General features: G+C 42.7%; 1 protein-coding gene across 3 annotated transcripts in view; it reads left to right on the forward strand.

Annotated features, from left to right (window-relative positions):
* Window positions 1–24,601, forward strand: part of Slamf6 (SLAM family member 6) — a 27,774-nt gene extending 3,173 nt beyond the window's left edge. The window contains exons 2-8 of one of the 3 annotated variants that reach the window (XM_021173511.2): window positions 11,037–11,378; window positions 13,285–13,548; window positions 14,741–14,857; window positions 15,188–15,217; window positions 16,134–16,207; window positions 18,401–18,472; window positions 19,370–20,708. In XM_021173511.2, coding sequence (XP_021029170.1) covers window positions 11,037–11,378; window positions 13,285–13,548; window positions 14,741–14,857; window positions 15,188–15,217; window positions 16,134–16,207; window positions 18,401–18,472; window positions 19,370–19,384 — 914 coding nt within the window. In that variant the 3' untranslated portion in view covers window positions 19,385–20,708. Of the gene's footprint in view, window positions 1–11,036; window positions 11,379–13,284; window positions 13,549–14,740; window positions 14,858–15,187; window positions 15,218–16,133; window positions 16,208–18,400; window positions 18,473–19,369; window positions 20,709–24,571 lie in introns of those variants that run through there. The other 2 variants (XM_021173506.1, XM_021173515.1) reach the window with 2 other exon arrangements.
* The last annotated feature ends 768 nt before the right edge of the window (window positions 24,602–25,369 follow it).

The following is a 25,369-nucleotide window of genomic DNA, read 5'->3' on the forward strand; positions in this document are numbered from 1 at the left end:
GAAAGAAAGAAAGAAAGAAAGAAAGAAAGAAAGAAAGAAAGAAAGAAAGAAAGGAAGGAAGGAAGGAAGGAAGGAAGGAAGAAAGAAAGGAAGAAAGGAAGAGAAAGAAAGAAAGAAAGAAAGAAAGAAAGAAAGAAAGAAAGAAAGAAAGAAAGAAAGAAAGAGAGAGAGAAAGAGAGGGGGGAGGAAGGAAGGAAGGAAGGAAGGAAGGAAGGAAGGAAGGAAGGAAAGAAGGAAGGAAAGAAGGAAGGAAAGAAGGAAGAGTAAGACTGGATTAACTCAGAAGAAGGAAATCAAAAGGCGTGGGAGGAGTCAAGATAAAATAAAGAGGGTAAATAAAATCAAAATATATGTGTGTCTAAAAATATATGAAGCCCATTACTACATATAATTAATGCATCGTAATCAAGAAAACATTTTTCTGAAACTAGCTTGACATCCAGGTGTGATGGTGCATGTTTTTAATTCCAGTCTAGGATGCTGAGGCAAACTGGGTACATAGCAAACCAAAATGGGAAAACCCCACCTAGTGAAACAATGGCTATAAATGAAATCAAGCACCCTGGTGAATCTCAGCCGTTCCTCCATGTCTTCTTTCTTCATAGGAATTTGTCAAACATTAGTGTGTACATTGCTTGGGGATTTTATTAGACTACAACTCTGAGAGAGGAAGCCCTGACTCAGCATTTCTAACGAAGCCCAGAATGATGTTGCTCTTACCTGTCTGTGGACCACCTGAGTAGCAAGGTTCTGAAATGTAGTCACATTGAAACTGGTGCCAGAGAAAAACAGGAACTAACTCTCTGGGTGAGTTTGAAAGAAATACATACAGGTGCTCCGAGGCCCAGGGGAGAACCGGGGCTGTATGTATAGATAAAGAAAAAGCCTGTGGGCTGGCTCTGAAATCTCCCTCCCTCCCGAGATCTCCTCTTCCTTCTTTAGTTTATTTTGCAGCTGAGGATCCAAACTAGAGCTTCAAGCACGCTATCGTTCTGTCACTGAAGGACCTCTTCAGCCATGGTCCTGAAATCTTTTGAGTCAAAAGTGTAAGCTGTTCTGTGGCTAACAGATTGTGGTCTACTGGCTTCCCTTTCCCCTGAGAACTGGGACCTTCTTTGTAAAACACAACTGTCAACTGCATGTTCAATCAAGTCATTTTACCTCATAAAAGACTGAGTGCTGTTTTACATCTTGTTGTTAAGCTCAAAGACAGGTGACTTTCCCTCCCTCAGACTCTGTTCTGTCCCCACTGTGACCTATAGCCTTCCAAGCCTCACGCCTCTCAGTTTGGGTCCCAGACTCCAGATCTGTATCAGCAGCTTCCTTTTTGCACACTAAGACCTTTGTTTCTTTGTTTGTTTTTAAGACAAAATTCACATAGCATGTGTTCTGCAGCCATCACATCTATTGCTCTAAAATACCCATCACTCAAAAAGAAACTCTTAGCCTGGGGGTGTAACTCAGTGGTAGAGCTCGTGCTTCAAGGCCTGGGGATCAAGCCCAACAGAAAGAAAGGGAGAAAGCTGTATTCAGCTCCTACCTTCTTCCTGTCCCCACCTCCTAGCCAACCCCAATCTGCTTTCTGTGCCCATAGATCAACTGAATGAAGGCATACCTGTAGCTGACCTGTTGTGTCTCATCTAACAAAATGTTAAGGTTCTGCTGCTAAGATACCATAATCTAACATCCTTTGATATATATTGTTTTATACTTTGATGTAATAGAATATACCTATGTTTTTTCTTTCATTACTTTTGTTTTTGTAGCATATCTAAGGATTTGTTCTCAAATTCAAGGTCATTAGTATCGACCACTATGGTTGTTTGTTTGCCTAGAGCACTGTGCATGCTAAGCAAGTGCACGGCCACTGAGCTATATCCCCAGCCCATCATTTATGTTTTCTTCTCCAAGCTTTATAGATTTAACTCTTACATATACTTGACATAGTTTGAGGTTGTTTTGTTTTCTCTTGTTTTGTTGAGACTGGGACTCACTTGTCGTCTTGGCTGGCCTGGAACTTGCTATATAGACCAGGCTGACCTGAAACCTATAGAGATTATTCTGATTCTGCCTCCTCTGAGCGCTGGGACCAAAGGCATGAGCCACCACACCCAGGGAGAGTTTAAGCTGCTGTGAGAACTGGGAACTTAGTTTCATTCTTTTGTATCTGCATATCCATTTGTCCAAGCATCTTTTCCCCCTTTTAAATTTTTATTGATTTATATAATTTTTTTTCATTTAACATAAGGATAGCAATTAATTCTTTGACATTTCACATTTGGAAATATTTAGCTGCCTAGAGCTTATTGTTTTATAACTGAAATTTTGAGTTTGGTAAATGGACTTGAACAATTATTTAGCATCAACTTTTTTCAACTTAAAAACTAAAACTAAAGAATTTAAAATTTGAAGCCAGGATCTTACCTATAAGTGGGAGCATGTGGCATTTGCCTTGCTAGGTCTTGGTGATTTCACTCAGAAAGTTTTAGTTCCACACATTTTCCTGAAATTTTCATTTTATTTTTCTTTAACATCCATCAGGTATATGAATGACATTTGTATTAGTCATTCCTATATTTTTGGTCATCCAGCATGACTCCATTTCATAGCTGCTGTGAGCAGAGCATCCGTGAGAGCCTATAGAAGGATAGGCTCTCTGTGGTAGAATGTGGAATCCTTCGGGCACATGCGCAGGAATGGGACTCCTGGGCCATATGGCAGTTCTAGTTTTAGTTTTTTGAGGAACCTCCACTCCACAGTATGCCAGCTTACACTCCAGCTAACCACAGACACAGCTTCCTCGTTCCCCACATCTAAACCAGAATTTGCAATCATTTGTATTCTTCATGTTGGCCATTCTGATTGATCTGCGATGGAATCTCAAAATAGTTTTGCTTTTCATTGCCCTCATAGGGGAGGAAATGAACACTTTTTAAAAAATTATTAATATTCTGTATTTCTTCTTTTGAAAGTCTATGATTGCTTCAACAGCCCATTTTTTGATTGAGTTGTTTGGTTTTTGATGCTTAGGTTTGTTTGGTCTTTATTCTGGGGGGGGCGGTATTTTGCTTCTTTAAATATTCTAGATATTAATCCTCTCTTAGGATATATAGCTGGTAAAGATTTTCTTTCATTTTCTTCCATTGGTTGATGGACACATCTGTTATACAGAAACTTTTATTTTCTCTGAAAGTTCCATACATCTTATACAATGAACATTGATTATGTCCATTCATCACTTTCTTCAGTTCCCCGTAGGACTCCCACCCCATCCATGCACCTCCCTCTCAGCTTTACATCATTCCCTCCTCCTCCTCCTCCTCCTCCTCCTTCCTTCCTTCTCCTCCTTATTTCTCCTCCTCCTTCTTCCTCCTCTTCCTTCTTCCTCCTCCTCATCCTTCTTCCTTCTTCTCCTCCTCCTCTTCATTCTTCCCTCTCCTCCTCCTCCTTCCTCCTCCTTTCTCCTCCTCCTCCTTCTTTCTCTTCTTCCTCCTCCTCTTCCTTCCTCATCCTCCTTCCTCATCCGCTTTCTTCTTTCTCCTCCTCCTCCTTCTTTCTCTTCCTCCTCCTTCCTCTTTCTCCTCCACCTTCTTTCTCCTCTTCTTCCTCCTCCTCCTCCTTCCTCTTCCATTTAGGTTACCATTAATGACCCCCTGAGTCCAATTAATGCTGTTCACTGCAAATGAGTGAGTGACTCCTCTCCCTCAGCAGCCACCAGCTACCCTCAGCCCCTCTGATATGGGTAAAATTTTGACTGGCTTCCCTTATGCAGGAAGCCATAGTTATTGTGAGTTGATGTATACAACACCCCTTTTGTGTCTACAAGTCAGTATGTCACAGCTCTCCTCCTTGTCTGCCAGCTCTTGCACTCTTTTCTCTCCCTCTTCTTTAATGTTCCCTGGACCTTGGGTGGTAAGAAGCTGATATAAATTACCCACTGTATCCAGAGTTATTTAAAGCCAGTACTTTGGCCAGTTATGAGTCTCTACATTAACTAGCTGCTGCAAAAGGACCAAAGCTGAGAGCAGTACAAATCTCTAAACACAAATATTTAGAACACAGTTTGACGGCATGAGCATTTAGCAAAACATCAATGGTAGGTTCCCTCTTTCTAGCCCAGAACCTATGATTTAAACCATCAAAGACTTTTGAACAGGTTTACAGTACAAAAATCCTTCCTGTGGGGAAGGCCTTCCATCTCATTAAAGAAGTTGGTTACCCCCATAACCTTCATGCCACTGTTGAACCAGAAGGTATATCTTACCAAAATGTCAGTGTTTTAGCATCTAGGGGCCAGCACTGGGAGGGAACATGGATATATTTTCTCCTTGCATAGCACCTTCTGGCACCATGTAAGTTAGCCAGCAGGAAGAGAGTGTCCTGGTAAGTTAGAGGTCGGTTTCTCTATGCCCGATATCCAAACTGAGTGGTACCTTCAGCAATAGGGTCTAACCGTGTTGTTATGATGGGTTACCAACAGCAATTGTAAGAGCCTGAGTGTTTGAGGTTCCAAGAGGGCCTCTCTAACCAAAAACTCATATGGGATATCCATGTCTGGCACTGAGCTGTTTTGTGGGGTGGTGGTGTTTCTGTAACCCAGCTGCCTGCTGGAATGTTGACAGATTTTGTTGGCTTAGCCTTCTCTAAGTGTCCATAGCTTGCTTCTGCAAGTATCCGTAGCTTCTACAAGTGTCCGTAGCTGTGGTGAGCACATGAGTGAAGCTGTGATGTCATCTGTAAAAAAACAGCTTTTCATAGAGCCCCTCCCCATTCTCTATCTCTTACATCGACATCAGCTTCCCTGATGTTTCCTGAGCCTGTGGAGTTGAAATAGATGTCGTATTTAGGGATAGGCACTAGAGCATCATTCATTCTCACCCTTTGACTATGAGTCATTGCATCAACTCCTGCCCACAACTGAAGAAGCTTCTCTGACTAATGTTGGTGCTATCTGTGTACCTCTAGGTATGTTATTCTTTGGGATATTATGTAAGTGGAATTTGTTTCCTTCCTTTCTCTCCTAGATTGTTCTTCAATTTTTAGTGTAGACAAACACAAGTTAGTTTTTGTTGGGGTTGGTTTTTTTGTTTGCTGAGACAGAGTTTCTCTACCTGGAACTATGTAGACCAGGCTAGCCTTGAACTCACAGAGATACACTTGCCTTTGCCTCCCAAGTGCTGGGGTTAAAGGCATGAGCCACCACACCCGGCCAAACTAGTTTTTTGGTTTTGTTGTTGTTGTTGCTGTTGTTTTTTGTATGTGTATAACTGGGTGACCTGCAACTTTGTTGAATTCACTTATTAATTCTGTCGGCTTTGGTGGATTCTTTAGGAAGTTCTGTTCCTATGAGAAGGAACTGCTTTGTTTGTTTGTTTATTACAATTGATACGGCTTTCATTTCTTTTCTTACCTAGCTGCTCTGCTGAAACTTCCAGAACAACACTGAGTAGATACGGTGGGCATGGGTATCATCTTCTCCCAGCTTTAACTGGAAGCTCTCAGTCTTGCATATTGTCTTAGTTAGGGTTTCTGTTGCTGTGAGGAAACACCATGACTAAAAAACAGGTCAGGGAGGAAAGTTTATTGGGCTTACACTTCCATATCACTGTTAATCATCAAAGGAAGTCAGGACAGGAACTCAAACACAACTGGAACCTAGAGGCAGGAGCTGATACAGAGGCCATGGAGGGGTGCTGCCTGCTGGCTTGCTCAGCTTGCTTTTTTATAGAACCCAGGACCACCAGCCCAGTAATGGTACCACCAACAATAGGCTAACCCTTCCCTCATCAATCACTAATTAAGAAAATGCCTTACAAGTCTGCCTATACCCCTCTCTTATAGAGGCATTTTCTCAATTGAGGCTTTTTTTTTTCTCAGATGACTTCAGCTTATGTTAAGTTGACATAAAATTATCCAGCACACATATTAAGTAGAATGTTAGCTGCAAGTTCTCATAAATGCCTTCTGTCAGGCTAAAGATGTTACCTTCCATTGTTAGAGTCTCAAAGAGTGTTGGGTTTTCTCAAATGCTTTTTCTATATCAAATGAGATAATGTCTCTTTTTTTTCATTTAGTTAATATCCATGTATTATCATGTTAATAACAATTGTTTTTCATGTTTAACTACTCTGACATTTCTGAGATAAGTTTTATTTAATCATGATGTATAACCTCATAGTATGTAGTTTGGTTCTGTTTGTTGGCACTTTGTTAAGTATTTTTCCACAAACACTCAGTCTAGCAGAAGTTCTGAACCTGTGGGTCATGACTATTGAAAACTACATATTTCTGATGCTCTAAGGAACCTGCAACCATAAATCTATATTCATTGCTATTTCCTAACTCTAATTTTGCTACTGAGCAGTGTCTCCATTCCTAAGACCTTCAGAAATATGTGTTTTTCGATAGTTGTGAGAAGAGCCAAGAATGTCTTCCTTCTGGACCTGTCAGACCAATTCATCTTGTAACTTTGAGATCAAGCCATATGAGGTGTCTAGATCTCTCCCTTCACCTATATCTCGCTAGCAGAAAAGACCCACCTCCACTCAAAACTGACCTCCCTTGTGCTCCTGAACCCTACTCTGGCTTCCTCCTCAAAAACAGCTCTATGTTTTTAACATTCCTTTCCCACCATACCTTTAAAGCCCCCCTCCGTGCACTGCTCCCCCTTTCTGTAAATTTACTAAGACCCCTTGCCATCCTAATGACCTCCTCTCCTCCATCCCACCTGCCCCTAAAAGATCTTCCCTGGGTTTCTCTTCCTTTCTCTGTCAAATCGCTTGATAAATCAGCCCCCACTTTCTTTCTGAACTAATTGTCTGGGAAGTAAAACAGCCCACTGTGTCCCCTTTGGCTATGAACATACACAAACCAGCCACCTAAGTTAGAAACATCCCGGTTTCGGTTTCTTCTGACTTTTCATTTTTTTAGAGCCAACCTCTGCCTACCTCTGCCTTATTCTTCCTAGAACACTGTTTCCATATACTTCTCTACTTTTCCAAAGTACTGTACATTTACCAATACCTTACAAAGTCAATCCCCACTGCTCAAGGACCCTTTAAATTTTTCTACATTCTGATCTCAGTCTGCATAGCTTTCACTGAGTACCCTGAAGCAGCTTCTTTTTATTTAGAAATAAAAAGTTAAACCAGAACTCATGTTCTCAGAAACATGTCATCCATTGAGTGGAAAATAAAATGTATAAGTACAATATTCCCTGATTTGATATCACCAGAGAATATCAGCACCTTCTCCATAGTCCAAGTGGTCCATAGAGTCCCAAATGGGACATACCCCCTCCCAACACCAAGTACCCTGCCACAGCCAGAGCCACCATAAAGCATCTTTCCAACTCCTAGTCTTCTATGCTGGCTCTACTCTTCCACATTAACTGCCAGCAGAGCAATTTGATGTCCCAGAACATTGGTATCCAAGCCAAAGGTGTTGACCCAGTGTGATTAAAAGCATCAGTGCCCAAACCAGGAAAAAATTTCCGTGTTTCCTCTGGGCCAAGCCATATATCACCTGGTGGTTTTCTGAGCATGCGCAGTAACTTCTGATATTCATGCACCATCAGCATGTTGGTTCAAATCCGGTTTTGTCATTACTTTGTTTTATACCTGCAGGGAATTGCTACTCCCTATGTTCCTTATGTCCATGTACCTCTCTGTCCTAACACAGGCTCCCTTCTCCTTCCCCTGCACCAGTGAAAATTTCCACAAATACAAGCAAAGGCAAATCAGTATTTCAGTGGTCCTTCAAAGATAAGTAACAGCTTACCATGTGAAAATGAAGGGGAGGAGCTTTTCAGACAGAAGTGACAGCAATGGAAAGGGATCAGGATCATCTAGGAAATTTACCAATCACTGAACAATGGGAAAGTCCCTGTTACTATTCAGAATCTTCCTATAACATTGCATCTTGTGGCTTGCTCATGGATAACTGTCCCTGGCCCATCATTCACTATTGATGCCTCCATAGAACACATACATCCCTCCATCCACTCATTATCTATTGACTTGAAACTGTGCTGAGCCATAATAGTACATGGGAAACAGTCATCCTGCCTGCTCTCGATTAGCAAGAAAAGGAGGAGATGCTGTCAGAATGATAGTCAAGGAGAAGAGCACACAACATAGGCGGTACAATAGTGGTCCTAGGAAAATGCAGAGGCAGACCTAGTCCCAAGCCAGTGCCCTACCCACCACACCATAGCTACTCACTCACCTGTCAGGCTTCTCCATCAGATAGAGAACCAGCAAATCAGAACTATCCTGGTCATACATACAATGTATGTGTTCCCCAGATCCACACCAGAAGCAGGCATATGAAGGTAGACCGAGAATGTGGCCTGGGTGCTATGTTTTCTAAGTTTTTACCCACTCAATTAGCACAGAACTAAGTAAATAATAGGATACATTTAAACTTTTTGAATAAACTAATAATCCAAGCCTAGTAATACATAGAGTCTAATGCAGAAGATTGCCAATGTGAGGCTAGCCTGGACTACATATAAGACCTTGTCTCAAAACCACAACCATACAGACACGAATAATTTTGATCTATAAAATTAAGAGAACTGGAAGGAATATGCTAGCTGGTGTTGCAAGCATTTCTGATGAGTCCTGTGGCCACTGAGAAAATAAGCCCACTGTCTTTATTCAGAGAAGGTGAACTTTAACATCCTGGATAGAGACTTTCTGAGAGGAGGACTAGGGGTGTGTCTGATCACTCACCATGAAATAATCTGAGGCTCATCTTGTGCCAGGCACTGTTCAAAGATGTTCTAGGATGTCCCTTCCCTATGTGATACTTACACTTCTAGTAAAGAGGACAAAACAAAAAGCAAAAGCAGAACAAAATAACAACAAGCCCTCACGAATTTTTAAAGTATAGTGATTGACATAGAGAAAAATAAATCCAACTGAGAGTGGGTCACAAGAATGGGAAGGAGGGTTGGTAGCGAGGAAAGCGTGGTCTCAGAAGAATCGCTGAAAGAAACATTTGCATTGAAGGCATTATGCAGGCAAAGGAGTTGGCCACATGATTACCTGGAAGAAGTACATTCCAGGGACGTATTAATGCAGAGACAGCTCAAGAAATCCCTGAGTTGGAGCAAATTGAATAGGAAGACAGTCACAGGGATTGTGTTGGAAGAGGAAGCTGGCCAAATCATCTTTGTCCTTTATAGGTCAATATAATGATTTTTTTCAGGTTTGATTTTGCTGTATTACTATGATTATTTTTATTAAATACAAGGAGAAACTATAAATTCTGAGTTATTAGCTCAATGAATTCTGTGTATACACACAGAAAGATGAAAAGGAAGAACACTCTTCTCAGCACCCTAAATTCCCCTTAGAGCATCTCTTACTCACTGCCCCTTCTTCCTTCCCAAAGGTAACCATCCTCCTGATTTCTGACAGTACACATTTGTCTTGCTTGATTTTAATTTTAAGTGAATGGAAAACTACTTGGGGCACCTTTTGGACTCAAGATTTTGTTTATTATATTTTACTCACATGAATTTGAGAAGAAAGAGAGGACAAAATGGCAAACAGCCACGTGTCAAAAGGCTGATGGGAAAAGGGGATGTTGGATGGCAACACTGACGTGCCTGGTAGCCATATGGCAAATCAGGAAAGAGAGTGGAAGTGCAGGCTCATGAAAGAGCTGAGTGAGTGTCAGAAGGCCTGAGACACCAGCTCTGGGCCACCCCATTACCGCACACACAACTGCAACTCTTCCTTGGAACATAAGAGACTCCAAGAAAGCTGAAGTCACAATCACTGATAGTCAAACATCTCCACAGATCATATCATGTGTGAAACACTGCAGAGTACTAAGTGGTAAGTGCTGGGTATACAAGAATAACCACAGGGTGGTCAGTTAAACAAGTAAACAGAGCCCTAGATAGCAGAGTAATGTGTGCTAAGAGCTTAGCGTTGACATTAAAGGAGCATCCTCTTCAAGAGTTGTAACAATGATGGTACCCCCAGTAAACTTCCTAATGAATTCTTATGACTGTTATCAGGCTTTCTTGGGATTAGGCTAAAGTTGTTAGTACACTTATAAAAGGCTGCTATGGTAACACTAAACCTAAGTGGTCTCTTGTCCTAAATAAATAAACAAACAAACAAACAAATAAATAGATAAATAAAAAGAGTTGTAACAATGGGGCTGAAGAGATGCTTCAACAGCTAAGAGCATGGGTTGCTCTCTCACAGAACTTAGGTTTGATTCCAGCACCAACACAACAACTCACATCTGTCTTACTATAACTCCAGTTCCAGGGGATCCAGCTCCCTTTTCTGGCCTATGGAGGTACCAAGCAAGCATTTGGTACACAGACATACATGCAAGCAAAACACCTATACACATTCCTTTTTAAAACCTGAGTTTGAATCCTGGCTCTGCTAGTTTTAAAATGAACAACCAAGGAAAGTTGGTTAATCTCTCTGTATTTCAGTCTCTTTATCCATAAACTGATATTGTTTTGATCTGTTATCCCCATCAAATGAAATAACGCATGCGAAGAACTGCATATGCAGTAAACCCCTGTTACTGGCTCTCTGCATTGCATAAGCATGGTGCATGGTACATAGACAGACATTAAGTTCATTGTAAATGACTAGCTGTGACAGTACTACCATCAGCAAAGCCTTGCAATTGTTGGAGTTTGTGCCAAAGGAGTCAATATACTTCATTACCCCTCACAGATTGTTGCCAAAAGATTTCAAAGGCTGAGGTCACAAAAGTATGACCAGCCAGGGTAGAAGGAGACCATAAGTTAGGATCATCTAACTAGATCAACTGCCCATTAGCCAAGTCTGCCAGATACTTTGCTTGAGGTAGAGCCACTGGGAGTGTAATTGTCTACTGCAACATTTCTGAACACCCCTCCCCACTTCTTTCTTCATCACATCTCTGGCCTTCTTCCAGAGCTTGAACAGACTGGCAGAATTAAGAGAAAGGAACTAGGAACAGAATGGAGTTGTCAGAAACAGCTCTTTAGCCCTCTCCTACTGTGTTTACAGGGAATGAAGTTTCACAAAGCAGCTCAGGCCCCCAGCTAATGAATGGCGTTCTAGGAGAGTCTGCAGTTCTTCCTCTAAAGCTGCCTGTAGGAAAGATGACCTGTAGCATCATCTGGAGTTATGAAGGAGAAGCGTCACAGGTCACTGCCCTCGTTATCAACCTAAGTAAGCCTGAAAGTCCACAAATCATGTACACTGATGGAAAGAAGAGACTGAACATCACCCAGTCCTACTCCCTGCAAATCAGCAACCTTACCATGGCAGACACAAGATCATACACTGCACAGATAACCACAGAGGACTCTAAAGTGACCGTCTTCAAATATATTCTGAGGGTCTTTGGTGAGTCCAAATACGTCATTTAATCATGTACAAACTTAACTGTGTGTGCCTACAAGAGTGCACTGTAGCCTAGTGCTAAAGATGATAGCATTTGGCATCATAATGAAATCCAGAAGTAAAGCATTTTCATAACATTGCACAGCCAAATAGCAACTGAGCTGGTTTAAAAACTAAGTCTTGTGCCTCTCTCTACACCAATCGCCTCACTTTCCCTTTCAACAAGAAATGTACAGTTAGTGCAAGCAAAATGCTTAATATAACACTATTAACATGCACAATTAGGTATCTGTCACACACTCTGCTCTTGCGAGATGGGTATGCAGAATCCTATGCTCGGAGAATATTCCTAGTCATGGTCTCAGAGATGGTAAGTGGTAGCACCTCCCACGTAACTGACCTATCTCACTTTACACAGACATCCAGCTGACTTATCACAGGTGTTGCCTTAGAAAGTACCCTGCACAGGTGAGCCAATTAACAGAAAAAAACTAATAGAAAAACTTAATTCAAAACCTTTTCTATCAAGGTTACTTAATTTCTAATGGTATTTTCTCCAGATGTTTTATGTTGATCCTTAATCACAAAACTGTCTTTCTAACTAGAGGGATGGTACACATCTATAATAAGCCTAATATTTGGGAAGTTGACGCAGGAGGATCAAGAGTTTGAGGCCAGCTTTGGCTACATTGACAGACTGTCTCAAATACATTGGTCTACCTCCCTAATATTAAAGAATGAAAGTGTTTTCAACTTAAAAGTATAGAAACAATAATGAGATACTGTCTTAATCTAAACCATGAAAAATATAGCTACCAGGGATGCTCAGCAATGCCATGGACTATTTTATAGTAGACCCAAGCATTAGATTGGCTACCCAAGGGCAGTGAGATGGCCTAGTAGGTAAAGGTGTGTGGCACCATGCCTGATGAGCTGAATTTGATTTCCAGGGCCCAGGTAGAAGGAGAGAACTGACCTCCACAAGTTGTCCTCTGCTTCCATATGCATACATGGCACTTATGCACACACACACACACACACTATATTACACCATACCAGAGAGAGAGAGAGGTAAATAGTTAAATTAACTATATGTTAGCTGGTCATGATGGTTCACACCTTTAATCTCAGCACTCTGAAAGCAGAGGCAGGTGGATCTCTGTAAGTTCAAGACCAGATATAATCTACATAGTGAGACCTGGGAGAGCTGGGGTTTTGCATAGAGACACTGTCTCAAAAAAAAAAAAACCAACAACAACAAATAAATAAATACACTTACAATATGCCCTGAGTGCTAAGGAAGAGGCATGGATAATCAGGGTGACAAGGGACAGGGCAGGAAACATGGTGCTTCAGACCAAAACTAGGCCCTGAGCAAGCTGCACAAGCGTTCTATCACTGAATGTACACCAGGCCCAAGGAATCGTTTTATAGAGAAAGCGATCAGCACAGGCCTCTATTGAAAACACAACATGTGAGGCAAGCTCTATTGGTGTTAAGAGAATAAACCATGCAGATATCTGGGGGAAGAGCCACTCGGAACAGGTGGCAAAGCTGGTCTGCATTCAAAGAGCATCCTGCAAGAAGGCTGAACATCAATTCTCCAGATTCATGTAAAAATCTGGGAATGGTGACAAGCATCTGTGATCCTAGCCATGGGGAAGAAGAGACAGAAACCCCCTCTGGAGCTTGTCCCAAAGAATAAGGTAAGGAGTAATAGAGGAAGACACCCATCACTAACCTCTGACCTCACATGCATGTGAGCATGTACCTATACCCTCATGCACACATACTACCATATACACACATAAACCCATCAAACGGAAAGATGGGATGATGAGGGATGTTTTTTCACAGGTTGATCGGCAAAGCCATGTGCCCTTAACTGAGGTCTTTTCTCTTTATGTAGAACGACTGGGTAACTTAGAAACTACCAATCATACTCTCTTGCTAGAGAATGGGACCTGCCAGATACACCTGGCCTGCATTTTGAAGAATCAAAGTCATACTGTCTCAGTTGAGTGGCAAGCCACAGGAAACATCTCTTTAGGGGGTCCAAATGTCACTATCTTTTGGGACCCGAGGAATTCTAGTGACCAGACTTACGTCTGCAGAGCCAAGAATGCTGTCAGCAATTTGTCAGTCTCTGTTTCTACCCAGAGTCTCTGCAAAGGTAATATGGGAACTAAAAAGGGGGGCCCTGGGGAAGAAAGGGAGGAAAGACCCACGTCCTGCCAGAGTTCCACCTATGCTCTGGACAGGCAGATGTGGGAGGGCTACCAGACACTTTCCACTCAGCCCCGGGTGGGTATCCAAGCCTCTGACCTACTCGACAGGGAGTGAACAAGGGGCAGCCCAACCTGGGAGCCCCAGGGCTACTCCCTAAAGACCCGGGGTTATGGGAGAGAGGGATGAGGGAAGAGAGGTTCCCACACCGGCAAGAGTGAGCGAAGCGGATCTTGATTAGAAGAGACTCTCTGAGAGAGAGAGAGGAAAATCTAGAGAGAAAGAGACTAAGAGTAAGAGGGAGAGAGGAAAGGAGAAGACAAAAAGAGAGGAGAGAGGAGCGAGAGAAGTGAGAGGTAAGAGAATAAAGGAAAGAGAAAGGAGTGAGAGAGGAGAGAAGACAAAGAGAGAGGAGTGAGAGGGTGAGAGTGAGGTGTAAGAGAGCAAGGTGAGACCAAGCAGCCCCTCTTATGGTCTTTACTGTTGCTAGGTAACTGGGGAGGAGTTTAGCCTGAAGGTCAGAAGCTTGGGACATTGCCTTCATGACTTCTAGCCATGTTTCTCTTGTGGAGGCTGTAGGGGCAGTAACTTAGGCAGGAGCCAGAGTTCCAGGAGCATGAGGGAACGCCTACCGTGTCATGTAGGTGAATTATCACCCTTTCGGGGTTCAGACCTCAGCTCGACTGGAGACCAGCCTGTCTGTGCATAGCCCAATGCCCCACAAGGTAACACCTGCCTTGGGTCCTCCTGGGACCCTCAAGCAGCTGGGTAGTATTATAGCGTGGATTCACAAGACTGCCTGAACAGTGGCAGTTGGAGCAGCCAGACTGCTGCTGAGAGGAACGAACAGGCAGGCTCTAGAACTCTCTGCCTCTATTAATCTTCTTTCCCTCCCCAAGTCCTCTTGCAAGAGCAAGACCTCAGGAGTCAAAATGGCTCTCTCCTACCTCAGCCAGGCCATACCTGTCCTGCCTCTCAGAAAGCCTGACAGATCCCCAGACTGGGAGTAGAAATGGCCATACTCAGCCTCTATAGACAGCCCAGAAGGACTGAAGAAATCCTCTGAGACAAACTCAAAGGAGCCCTCATTTTATGTACCCTAGGAAGTTCCACTTCCTTTTTTTAACTCTTCTTTTCAGGGGTTCTGACTAATCCACCCTGGAATACAGTATGGTTTATGGCTACAATTTCAATAATCGCGGGTGCACTCATACTCATCCTTGTGTGCTGGAGCATACATGTTTGGAAGAGAAGAGGTGAGTTTCCCTTCTGCTTTCTTCTATCTGCTGTAAGACTGCAGCTGTTTAGAGTCTGGGGCCTCTGGTTGCCAGGGGTCAAGGGAGGATGGACACAACTTCTGGCTGAATTAGTCCGCTGGGATGATGCCCAGCATGTGGCCAGGTTTCTGTTAATACGTAAGGGAGGTGTCCTACTGAGAGTACCCAGCCTCAGGATCCACTTGCTTACTTGCCCTTCATTTGGGTTCCGTTGCCTGCATCCTTTGGAAAGATGCCTGGTGGAGAAGGATGGAGGAAATATTCTCTCACCGAACTCATGCATTCCACCTTCCTGCTTTCATTTCCCAGGTTCTCTTCCTTTGACTAGCCAACATCCAGGTGAGCATGCAGCCTCTAACTACAAAATGTAAAGCAGACAGGAAGAGGTAAATGAAAGAGAAGAGGGGCTGGCCAGAGGGATAAAGAGTGAGCACTACAACTCGCCTGGACCCTGTGGTGTCAGAAAGGCTAGCTGGTAACCACGAGACCTATAGCATTCCTCCCAAGCATGTGAGGGGCGTCACACTCTTCTAGAGCAAGGTCAAGATCACTAACTTCCTTTCTGATGGAGAACACAAGTCCCAGGGAAAAGGGTCCACGAACCACACATGCACTGTCACTTGGAGCATAAAACACTCAAAACTAGGCTCTGTGACTCTACCACTGAGACTCAACCAAAGTTGAGACATTGGATAGATGTGTGAGAAAGAGATGTAGATGCAGGCTCGTTTTCTGAGTCTCGTCCCATGGGTGATAGTTTCAGGATACCATTGTTGAAGAGAGGGCATGAGGTCAGAGATCAGAAGACCTGCATTCTCACTCCTGTCCCTCTCTTCCTAAGCAACTCTGTACAAGTCCATTAAGCACCCTTGAGCCCGAAATTCCTCATCTCTAAAATTGTCAAATCTGTCAGACGGGGCTGTGAAAACTGTCTCCAGAGATCTCGCAGACTGTGGTATTTAGTCCTTCAAGTGTGTTGACATGAGGGAGGCACTGAGACTCTGAATCATAAGAATACCACCCACACCCTCACCCAAGAAGTGAGGTTAGAAATAGACCATACGATAGTTCTTGTTTAGCACTGAACTCTAAAGATTGGGAGGTGGAGAGAGTCCTTAAAGGGAGGTCAGGCTTGAAACAACTGCTTTGGAGGGGGTGTTCTAGAGGCCAGCAAGACCCAAGATCCTATGCAGAGTCACCCCAGAGTCCTACCACTGACAGCTGTACCTTTTGTGTGTGTGTGTTAACCATACAGATTCCTCCCAGAGCACAGATGGCCCAGGCTCTCCAGGGAACACTGTGTATGCACAAGTCACTCGTCCAATGCAGGTATGTCCTCTCAGCTCTGTTCTCCACTGTTGCTGTTGATCCCCCCCCCCAAGCAGGTCACCATAATCATCAGCCTTCTCTATTGGAGAAGGCAACCACAGAGCTGACACCCAGTGTCTGCCCTGATGGCCTCTAAGATAATGCTTACCCTCGCTCGCTTCCCAGTGTTCTCTGTCTGCTTAACCCTTCAGACAGTTCTTTGTGCTTCAGGGTAACTATAACCTGCTTGAAAACACAAATTAGAGCCTCTCCTTTTCCTTTGCCACGTTTGACTAGATCAGAGGAGATGATAAGATGGGGGGGGAGGCGTCATCCAGGAAGTGGGGTTCATGAGAACTTAGAGTAGTGTCTCAAGAGAGAAGGGGGCCAAGTATCACAAGCCTTAAACAATAAAGAAAACGAGCTACAGCTATGGAAGAGAACTCCCACATAGTAGGATGGCCTTGGTCACGCGCCAGGGTCCCCACTACCCATGAATGAGACAATTGTGGGGGGCACTTTTCTAAAATAAGTAGATAGATGGGGGAGCCAGTTCTCAGATCTTCTAAAAGGAAAAAAAAAAGCCTAAAGAACTTGGCATTCTTTTTTATTTTATTGGATATTTTCTTTATTTACATTGCAAATGTTATCCCCTTTCCTGGTGTTTTCCCTCCTAAAAACATCCTCCCTCCCTCCCCCTGCTCACCAACTCACCCACTCCCACTTCCTGGCCCTGGCATTCCCCCACACTGGGACATAGAGCCTTCACAGGACAAAGGGCCTCTCCTGGCAGTCTTGAAATAATGGAAGTGAAGCAACGGTCCAGCTAGAAGTCTTGGATTCCCCAATCAAACACCTCTCTCCCAGCTGACACAGGCTTTGTGGGGTAAACTCCTAAAGGAGAAGACTGTGAGGGGCAGTCACACTTTTTGCCCATTTACTGTTCCCAACTCCTGCTGGGAGCATGCTCACCAACAACCCAAACCAGGGATGACCAGCCCATACGGCAGCTTCTGGAGTCTAAATAATTCTCTAAATATCCCTTCATTAATTTTAAGTATCAAAATGTATGTACAGATTCATCTAGGACCTGGCGATTTCTGTTGTTACTACTACTTTGTGCATCAGAGAACCATTCACTTTGTTTGGTTTTTCTTTCCTTTTGTTCATTAATTTACTTATTTGCAATCATTTAATTTCTTTTACATCCCAATCACAGCTTCCCCTTCCTCCTCTCCCCCTAGTCCCACCCCCTCACACCCCCTATTCGCCTCCCTTTCTGTCAGAATAGGGGGTCCTCCCATGGATATCAACCCACCTTGGTATATCAGGTTGCAGTAGGACTAGGCACATCTTTTCCTGTTGTGGCCAGACAAGGCAGCCCAGTTAGGGGAAAGGGATCCAAAGGCAGGCAACAGAGCCAGAGCCAGCCAATGCTCCTGCTGTTTGGGGTCCTATACATCTGTTACATCTGTGTATGGGGCCCAGGTCCTAAATGCATGCTCTCTGGTTGGCGGTTCAGGAGTTGGGGGTTCTTAAAATGGTAGTTCCTATACTTCTGGTTTCTCACTACAACATGGGGACTAGACCATTAGAATAACAGGGATAAATGGGAGCAGGCAAAGTAGGCGGCTCCAGTTATAACTAGTAAAGACTAAGACAAAAGATCTGATGCAATAACCATCTAGCGTGTAAGCTCTCGTGTATGCTTAAAGGAGCAAGCATGGAATCAGATGCCAGACAAGAATGTTTTTATCCCTCCACCCGACTCTGCCCTTCAGTTGTTCTCTGGCTGGGACCTTTACATTGCTGGGACATTGATATTCTATTTAGGTTGTTTTTCTGTTTCTTGGAGGATGTTGCTAAAACATCATAGGTTTGAACTGGTAGAGCTTGGTCCTAGGCTCCTCTTGGCATGACACTTCTTCCTTCCTTGCTTCTTCCTGCCTTTCTTCCTTCCTTCCTTTCTTTCTTTCTTTCTTTCTTTCTTTCTTTCTTTCTTTCTTTCTTTCTTTCTTTCTTTCTTTCTTCTTTCTTTCTTCTTTCTTTCTTTCTTTCTTTCTCTCTTTCTTTCTCTCTCTCTTCTGTTTTTTTCTTGTCATACTACCTTTCCCCAAAATACTCGCATGCACAGACCTCTTTGTTTCTGTGTGAGCCAAATGCATATTATTCTTTTGTTTCTTTGTTTGTGTGTGTGTGTGTGTTTGTTTACAGGAAATGAAAATCCCAAAACCTATCAAAAATGACTCCATGACAATTTACTCCATAGTTAATCATTCCAGAGAGGTAAATCCATGACTGCTTTGTTTTCTTGTATTGTATATGCCTACATATATGTGTGTAATGTGTGTGTATGGTTTGTGCTCATGTGTGTGTGAATGGAAATAATCCCATCCAGTGCCCTGTACAACCATTCCGTCTGACTCCCACAAAACAGTGCCTCTCACTGAACCCAGAGCTAAACCTGTATCCAGAAATCCCAAAAAGTCCTCCTGCTTTGGGCCCCTGGAGTGCTGGCATTACAGAGCTAGGAAAGCTTTTTACATGGGGACTGGGGATTTGAACTCGAATCCTCATGCTTTCTCAGCAGGCATGAGAATCTACTGAGCCATCCTGCCAGCCCCTACCTTCTTGTATTTTTGTTCCTCTCCCAAACTTATTATCTTGCAAATAAAATAAAAGTTCCATTTTACAGATATCTAAATACCACTAGAAAAAAGAAAGTCTTAGAACATTACCAAAATATAAAAAGATATCTTGAGGCTGGTGAGATGACTCAGTGGGTAAACGGCAGCTTTCAACAAGCCTGATGACCTGAGTTCAATCCCCAGGACCCGCAGTGTAGGAGAAAACAAGCTCCCACAAGTTGTTCCCTGTGGCAGAAGCATGCAAACACACAAACACACAAACACACATACACACACATACACACACACTAAATAGATACATAAATAACTAAATAAATAGAGAACATTTTAACTTACCTTGTATTGAGATCACCTGTTATAAAATTACCTACTTATTTTTTAATGTAGCCCTGCCTCATGCCATCAATAGCTAGCCCTACCATCTAACCATCATGGCTTTCATGTCCTCTCTGCAGCCATGGAGGGAAGGGTATGGCTCTGACCTCTATTAATCTACCTCATTTCTCTCCTCATAAAATAAGCCCATTTCTCCTAGGCCGAATACTCTTAAGGACATCAAGTTGGTGAAAGACTTTAAAGAAATCCAGGGAGCACACATCTACTGATCCCTTGGAAGAGAACAGAAAAGAAGTGTGGTTTCCACCTGGCAATGGGATCTGGATGCCCAGGGTTATCACTTCAGCCTGGATCCTTCCTACAAGCGTCAGACTCTTCAGGGGTAGCAAGATCTGTAGTACATAGCCCCAAAACTACATTCCAGTCAGATCCACGACAAATCCTGCTTTGGGTAACTCCTCCACATGCTGCTTTCTCTCTGACAACTAAACAGTCAGAGTTCTGATGGACAGATTATGATTCCACAAGTAATCACTTCTCCTTCTAGAAGGCAGCAGGATGTGATTGGCTGTAGAGAGAGAGCACACAGTGTTTTGGTTAAATGTGTAGTATCTGGCATTGGATGGACCACACTCATGCCCTAACAAATCATTTACTTAGACAGGCCTCCTGGGATATTTCCTATGTTCTTGGACCTTTAATGTCACAGCCAATAAGAGGAGGATAGCAATGAATTGTTTCCATTGCTCACACCTGGAATCTAAGCCACCAATGACTACAGTTTATCCCCAAACACTTCAGACTCTACCTCCAATATATATTAAACAGATCTCTCTCTTTTCAACTTGTAGACCATCATCCTATCTCCATTTCTCCCATCTGGAGCCTGAGGTACTCCAATTATCTCTACTCATCTCTTCTAATTTTGCTCTTATCTCCGCATAACCCACGGTCTAAAAGACAACCAGCACAATGTCCTTAGTATAGTCCCGCTCTTTCTATTGACTGCCTGTACCCTTACAGACTCCACATCACACCCAGTGTGAAAGCCAGAGTTCTTGACTCTGGATGGTCTGCCACATCCCCAGACTCTGCTAGTTTCACTCTCCCCATTCTCTGTTTGACCTCTGTGACCTTTTAGCTTCTCTATCAGAGAAGAAAGTTCTCCATAGTATAGTCGCTTACATCTGCCCCAAAGGCCTTCTTCTGCCTGTTGGGTTCCTCCTGTACTTTAGACCTCAACTTAAATACATCAGCTTCTATAAAAGACCTTCCCAGTGCAGTCTACCTAAAGAGGGCTTCCTTTTCAGTCTCTTAAACCTCCATGTTGTTTATCACATGATATTGAATATTTATTTTTAATATCTGCTTCCCTCATTAGAGGATAAGTCTGTGGGATCAGAGACAATAACTATTTTATTGCTGTAATCATTAATATGTAGAACATTGTAAGTGTTCAAACAATACCTTTAATAAATAAATGTATACATGATGGATTGGTGTGGGAACTAAATGAAACAATATGATTGACTCTGCAACTGTAGGTCTACTTCTGTGTATTCTATCAACTGCAAATATTTGACCAAGAATTGTATCTATACTAAGTATATACAAACTTTTTTCTTATTATTCCCTTGAGATAGACATAGGTTCTATAGTACCCATCTCCATTTTATATGAAGAATTAGCATCTAGGGATAGGCTAGAACCATCTTCCAGGAACACCAAGGGATGACTATAAACCTGTACCCTTTAGCCTAGTGCCTAACACATTAAGAGAGCCGAAGACATGCTTGCACAACTACTAGTTTTGCCTGGTGCTGTGTGTCAGGGCACTCCTAGAATCCTAACACTTGGGAGATGGAGTCAGAAAGAGTCAATGTTGTCCTCAGTTATACAGAAAGTTCAAGGCCAACCTAGGCTGCATAAAACCCTGTCTCAAAAAAAAAAAAAGATCTTATTGCCGACGTTGTTATTATCATTATTAAAATTTATTCTCCTGGATCACAGAATCTTCATAAATGCCTTTAACAGCTAAGATTCCTAAGTTCAAGGCTAGCCTGAGCTACATAGGAAGTTCTGTGATAGTCTTAGCTACACAAGAAGACTGTCACAAAAAGTAAGATAAAAGGCTGGAGAGATGGCTTAGTGATTAAGAGCACTGACTGCTCTTCCAGGGGTCCTGAGTTCAATTCCCAACAATCACATGGTGGCTCACAACCATCTGTAATGGGATCTGATGGCCTCTTCTGGTCTGTCTGAAGAGAGCAACAGTGTGCTCACATACATAAAATAAATAAATCTTTTTTTTAAAGTAAGATAAAATAAATGAGAAGAGAGAATGTCCACTACTTGACCACATTCATGCCATTTCTTGCCTTCCCTCAAGTTTCAAATCCGATTAGTTTACCCCATGTGAAATGCATGCTCCCCGGTCCTAAGGAACATTTTTGGAGGGAGGAGAAGGATTACTGCTATTTCTTTTAGTATGTTTTATTCTTCTCAAAAAATAACACATGTGCTTATTTAGAATAATTCACACACACCAAAACAAAACACCTCTATAATAGCCAAGATAACTACCATTAATAATCCTATATGAAAATAGCACTGGTTTTTACCAATATAAAATCTTTTCATAACCTTTTCTTGGCTTTAATTTGTTTTTGTTTTTATTTTCATTTGTTTTAACTTGTTTTGGTTTTGCTTAGCAATATCCCTTAAATAACTTTCTGAAGTTTGGATGTATAATCTTACTGATCATCTTTGCTCCTTTTGGGTTCCAATTTTATCTATATGAATAGTTGAAAATCAAGCAACACTTTGAAATGCATATATATCAGAGGCAGCCTTTATCAAAAACAGAACCCAAGATGCCAAGAAGCAAGAATGGTGGCATCGCAATAGAAAAGATCTAAAGCAATGGCTGTGAACAACAGAAGGAGAAAACAAAATTCACCAAAGTTAGGTCTTTTTTATTTTGGTTGTTAGATCATTGGAGACTGAATCTCCTGAGGCCCGGAAAAGCCTTAATTTCACTGTATATGGACTCCTGATCCTCCTGCCTCCACCTTCCCAGTGCTAACATTATAAATTCATGTTGAACCCTGGCTACTAAAGACGTTGTCAGCTAACAAACTAGGATAAATAGAGAAAGTTCATCAGAAAGAAAGGGAGGCTTCAGAAATAGTCGTGGAGTCTTCAAAGAAGGGAAAAGGAAGAATACCTATAAATCCTTACAAGGTGCCCTGAAGCTTAGAGGAAACTCATTGGACAGATATGAAGGTACCCTCCTTTACTTTTGACATTTATGCGTGTGCATGTGTACTTATGGGACACGTGGAGTCAGAGAATCTCTTAGAGTTTCTATTTCTGTGACAAAACACCATGACCAAAAGGCAAGTTGGGGAGGAAAGGGTTATTTGGCTTATATTTTCATATCATTGTTCATCACTGAAGGGAGTCAGGACAGGAACTCAAACGGGCAGGAACCTTGAAGCAGGAGCTGTTGTAGAGATCAGGCCATGGAGGGGTGCTGCTTACTGGCTTGTTCTTTATGGCCTGCTCAGCCTGCTTTCTAATACAACCCAGGACCACCAGCCCAGGGATGCACGACCCACAATAGGCTGAGCCCTACCCTCTTGTGGATTTGGTTTATTGCTTATATTATGTTAATTGGGTTCCCAAATTATACGGAAAATTGCATTTCTGCATGTAAGACACCCAGGGTCCCTGCCCCCAGTTGGTTCTAATAGCTAAATAAAGTTGCCAGTGGTCAATGGTTGGACAGGGAGACAGAGGCGGGACTTTAGATTTCCTGGTCAAGGGAACCCAGGGAAGAAGAAGGATTTAGAATGGCCATGCTGATCAAGCTTGAGAGCTACGGGAGAGGAAGCATACAACCATGGAAGAGTTGGAGAAGAGCAGCCCCAGCGGCGCCTCCCCCACTGGGTCTGGGGTAACAAATATGGAATATAGATTTTAGTAAGTAATCATTCACGAGTATCAGAGGGGAGGAGTTAGTAACATGAAAGTTATGGAGTGGCCCAACCACTGATTTACGTAGAACATATTAAAAAATAAGGCTCTGTGTGTTTGTCTTTCATTAAAAAATCCAGAGCATCTTGTCGGGTGGCAAGCATCGAGTACCAATTTGAGTAGTGTTCACAATTAATACAACAGATGGTGTCCAACCTGTAGGCTCGCACTCACTAAAAACCTAATTGGAGATGCTCAAAGGGAGAACACACACCATGACATGAGATTAGGACGTGGAAGAATTGGTTTCTTAGCACAGCTGCAGGTTCTTCCCCAAGCCCAAACTTGGGTTTGGAACTAGAACAAAGGGAATGCTAATTGGAGCGCATAATTTTGGGTTTTGTAGCTTAAGGATGAGACACACCCAGGCTGACCCAGACAAAGCCGGGTAGCAGGGATTTACCAGATTAATACAACACTCCCCCATCAATCTCTGATGAGAAAATGCCTTACAGGCTGGCCTAAAACTCTATTTTTTTTAACTGAGGTTCCTTTCTCTCAGATGACTTCAGCTTGTGTCAAGTCGACATAAAACTGTCCAGAACAGAGCACAGCTCTAGGGAGTTGCTCCTCTCTTCCTTCTGCCATGTGGATCCTAGGGATTGAACTCAGGTTGCCAGGTTTGGCTGCAAGTGCTTTAACCTGCTAGCCTTCCCACTAGCCCCTGAAGTGGTTTCATTTATCAAGAGATTTAATCATCATCATCATCAAGTAAGACATCCCAGATAGAAAAAAAATCTATAAAGTCAGGGAAGATAGAGAAATATATTCCACTGTTAGAATGCTCAAGTCAGCAATAGACTTATGTTTTCCAGTGGACCACGTAATAAAAGGAGACTTCCTGATTCCAGCATTTCCTCCCTTCTTACAAGCCTCTGTCCATTTATCGATGCCACAGTCTAGACTCCACAATGCTGTACTTCCCCGGCGTTCCTCCTTCCTTTCCAGCTCTTTCTCAGCCTCCTCACTGAGATGCCTCTTCTGCCTCTTCAGTTGCAGGACTCACAAAGACAATTTGGACTGGGTCTCAGACTCAGAGATTCCCTTCATCTCTATCTTCCTGTCCTTTTCTAATGTGACCTTTCCCAACATCTTAGCACCACCTTATATGCTAATGGGTCACAAACTCATGTCTTCATCCCTGGCCTCCCAGCTTAGATCATCTGTCTTCTTGACATCTCCACTTACAGATCTAGTAATAGGCATCAAAGTATTTCTTAATCAAAACTCTTGATTTTTGTGTCTCCAACTCTTTTCTTCTGTTCATCTTCAGATCAGTCAATGATACCTGATTAGGTCTCCTTTCTAGGCCTGAAGATCACACAGAACTTGGAATATAATTCATCATTTTCTTTTCTCGTAGGAAGCAGTGGCTTTAACCAGCTATAACTAACCCATTATCCTGAAGGTTAGCACTTTAATCAACTATAACTCCTGAAGGTAAATGCTTTAAGACCCAAGTGCCCTACTCTCAAAACACAAAGCATGCATATTGCAAACAGCAAAGAAAATCTCACAAAGAGCCTATGAAAAATAATGTTTTTAGCCTTCTTGAACAGCTATTGGTAGTTAAGGTCACATGGGGGGTAGGGAAGGGAAGTCCCACTCCTTAGAAATTCTCAACCTCTGCTCATGCAGATAACCTTAATTAAATATAGTGAATTGCACACAAATGCACACATAGGCACATGCACACACACACACACACACTGATTATGCCCCCAGTATACATGACATGTCACCTCCTGTCCCCACAATACTCACATCCCGCACCCTCTCCTTTCCTCCTTATTCCTCATTGCTTTCTCTTCCCTCCTTGTTCCCTGGCTCCTAGAGGAGTAGGCAGATGCTATGCAATTGTTAGTGAGAAAAGGAGTGACGGTGCACACTGTAGTTCAGGTTCCCAAACCCACAAATACACCATCCATCTTCTTTTAAGGCAGTGAAGGACAAATGCCACCTCAGTGAGAAGATTAATTTACTCTTAAATTACCCTCGTCTACTCGGTATGCAAAAGTGAATGCTCTTTTTCTTTTCCCCCTAGGAAGAGCACTGAGGAAATTAAACAATGCTGTCACCACAGCTCTGGCTTAGATTAATGAAGTCAAGCATCTCTGGAGATTGAGCGCTGCCATTTGCATTGTTCAAACGCTTTCTAGGT

Source organism: Mus caroli, chromosome 1 (genome assembly GCF_900094665.2).
Source record: "Mus caroli chromosome 1, CAROLI_EIJ_v1.1, whole genome shotgun sequence".
NCBI classification, from domain to species: Eukaryota; Metazoa; Chordata; class Mammalia; order Rodentia; family Muridae; genus Mus; species Mus caroli.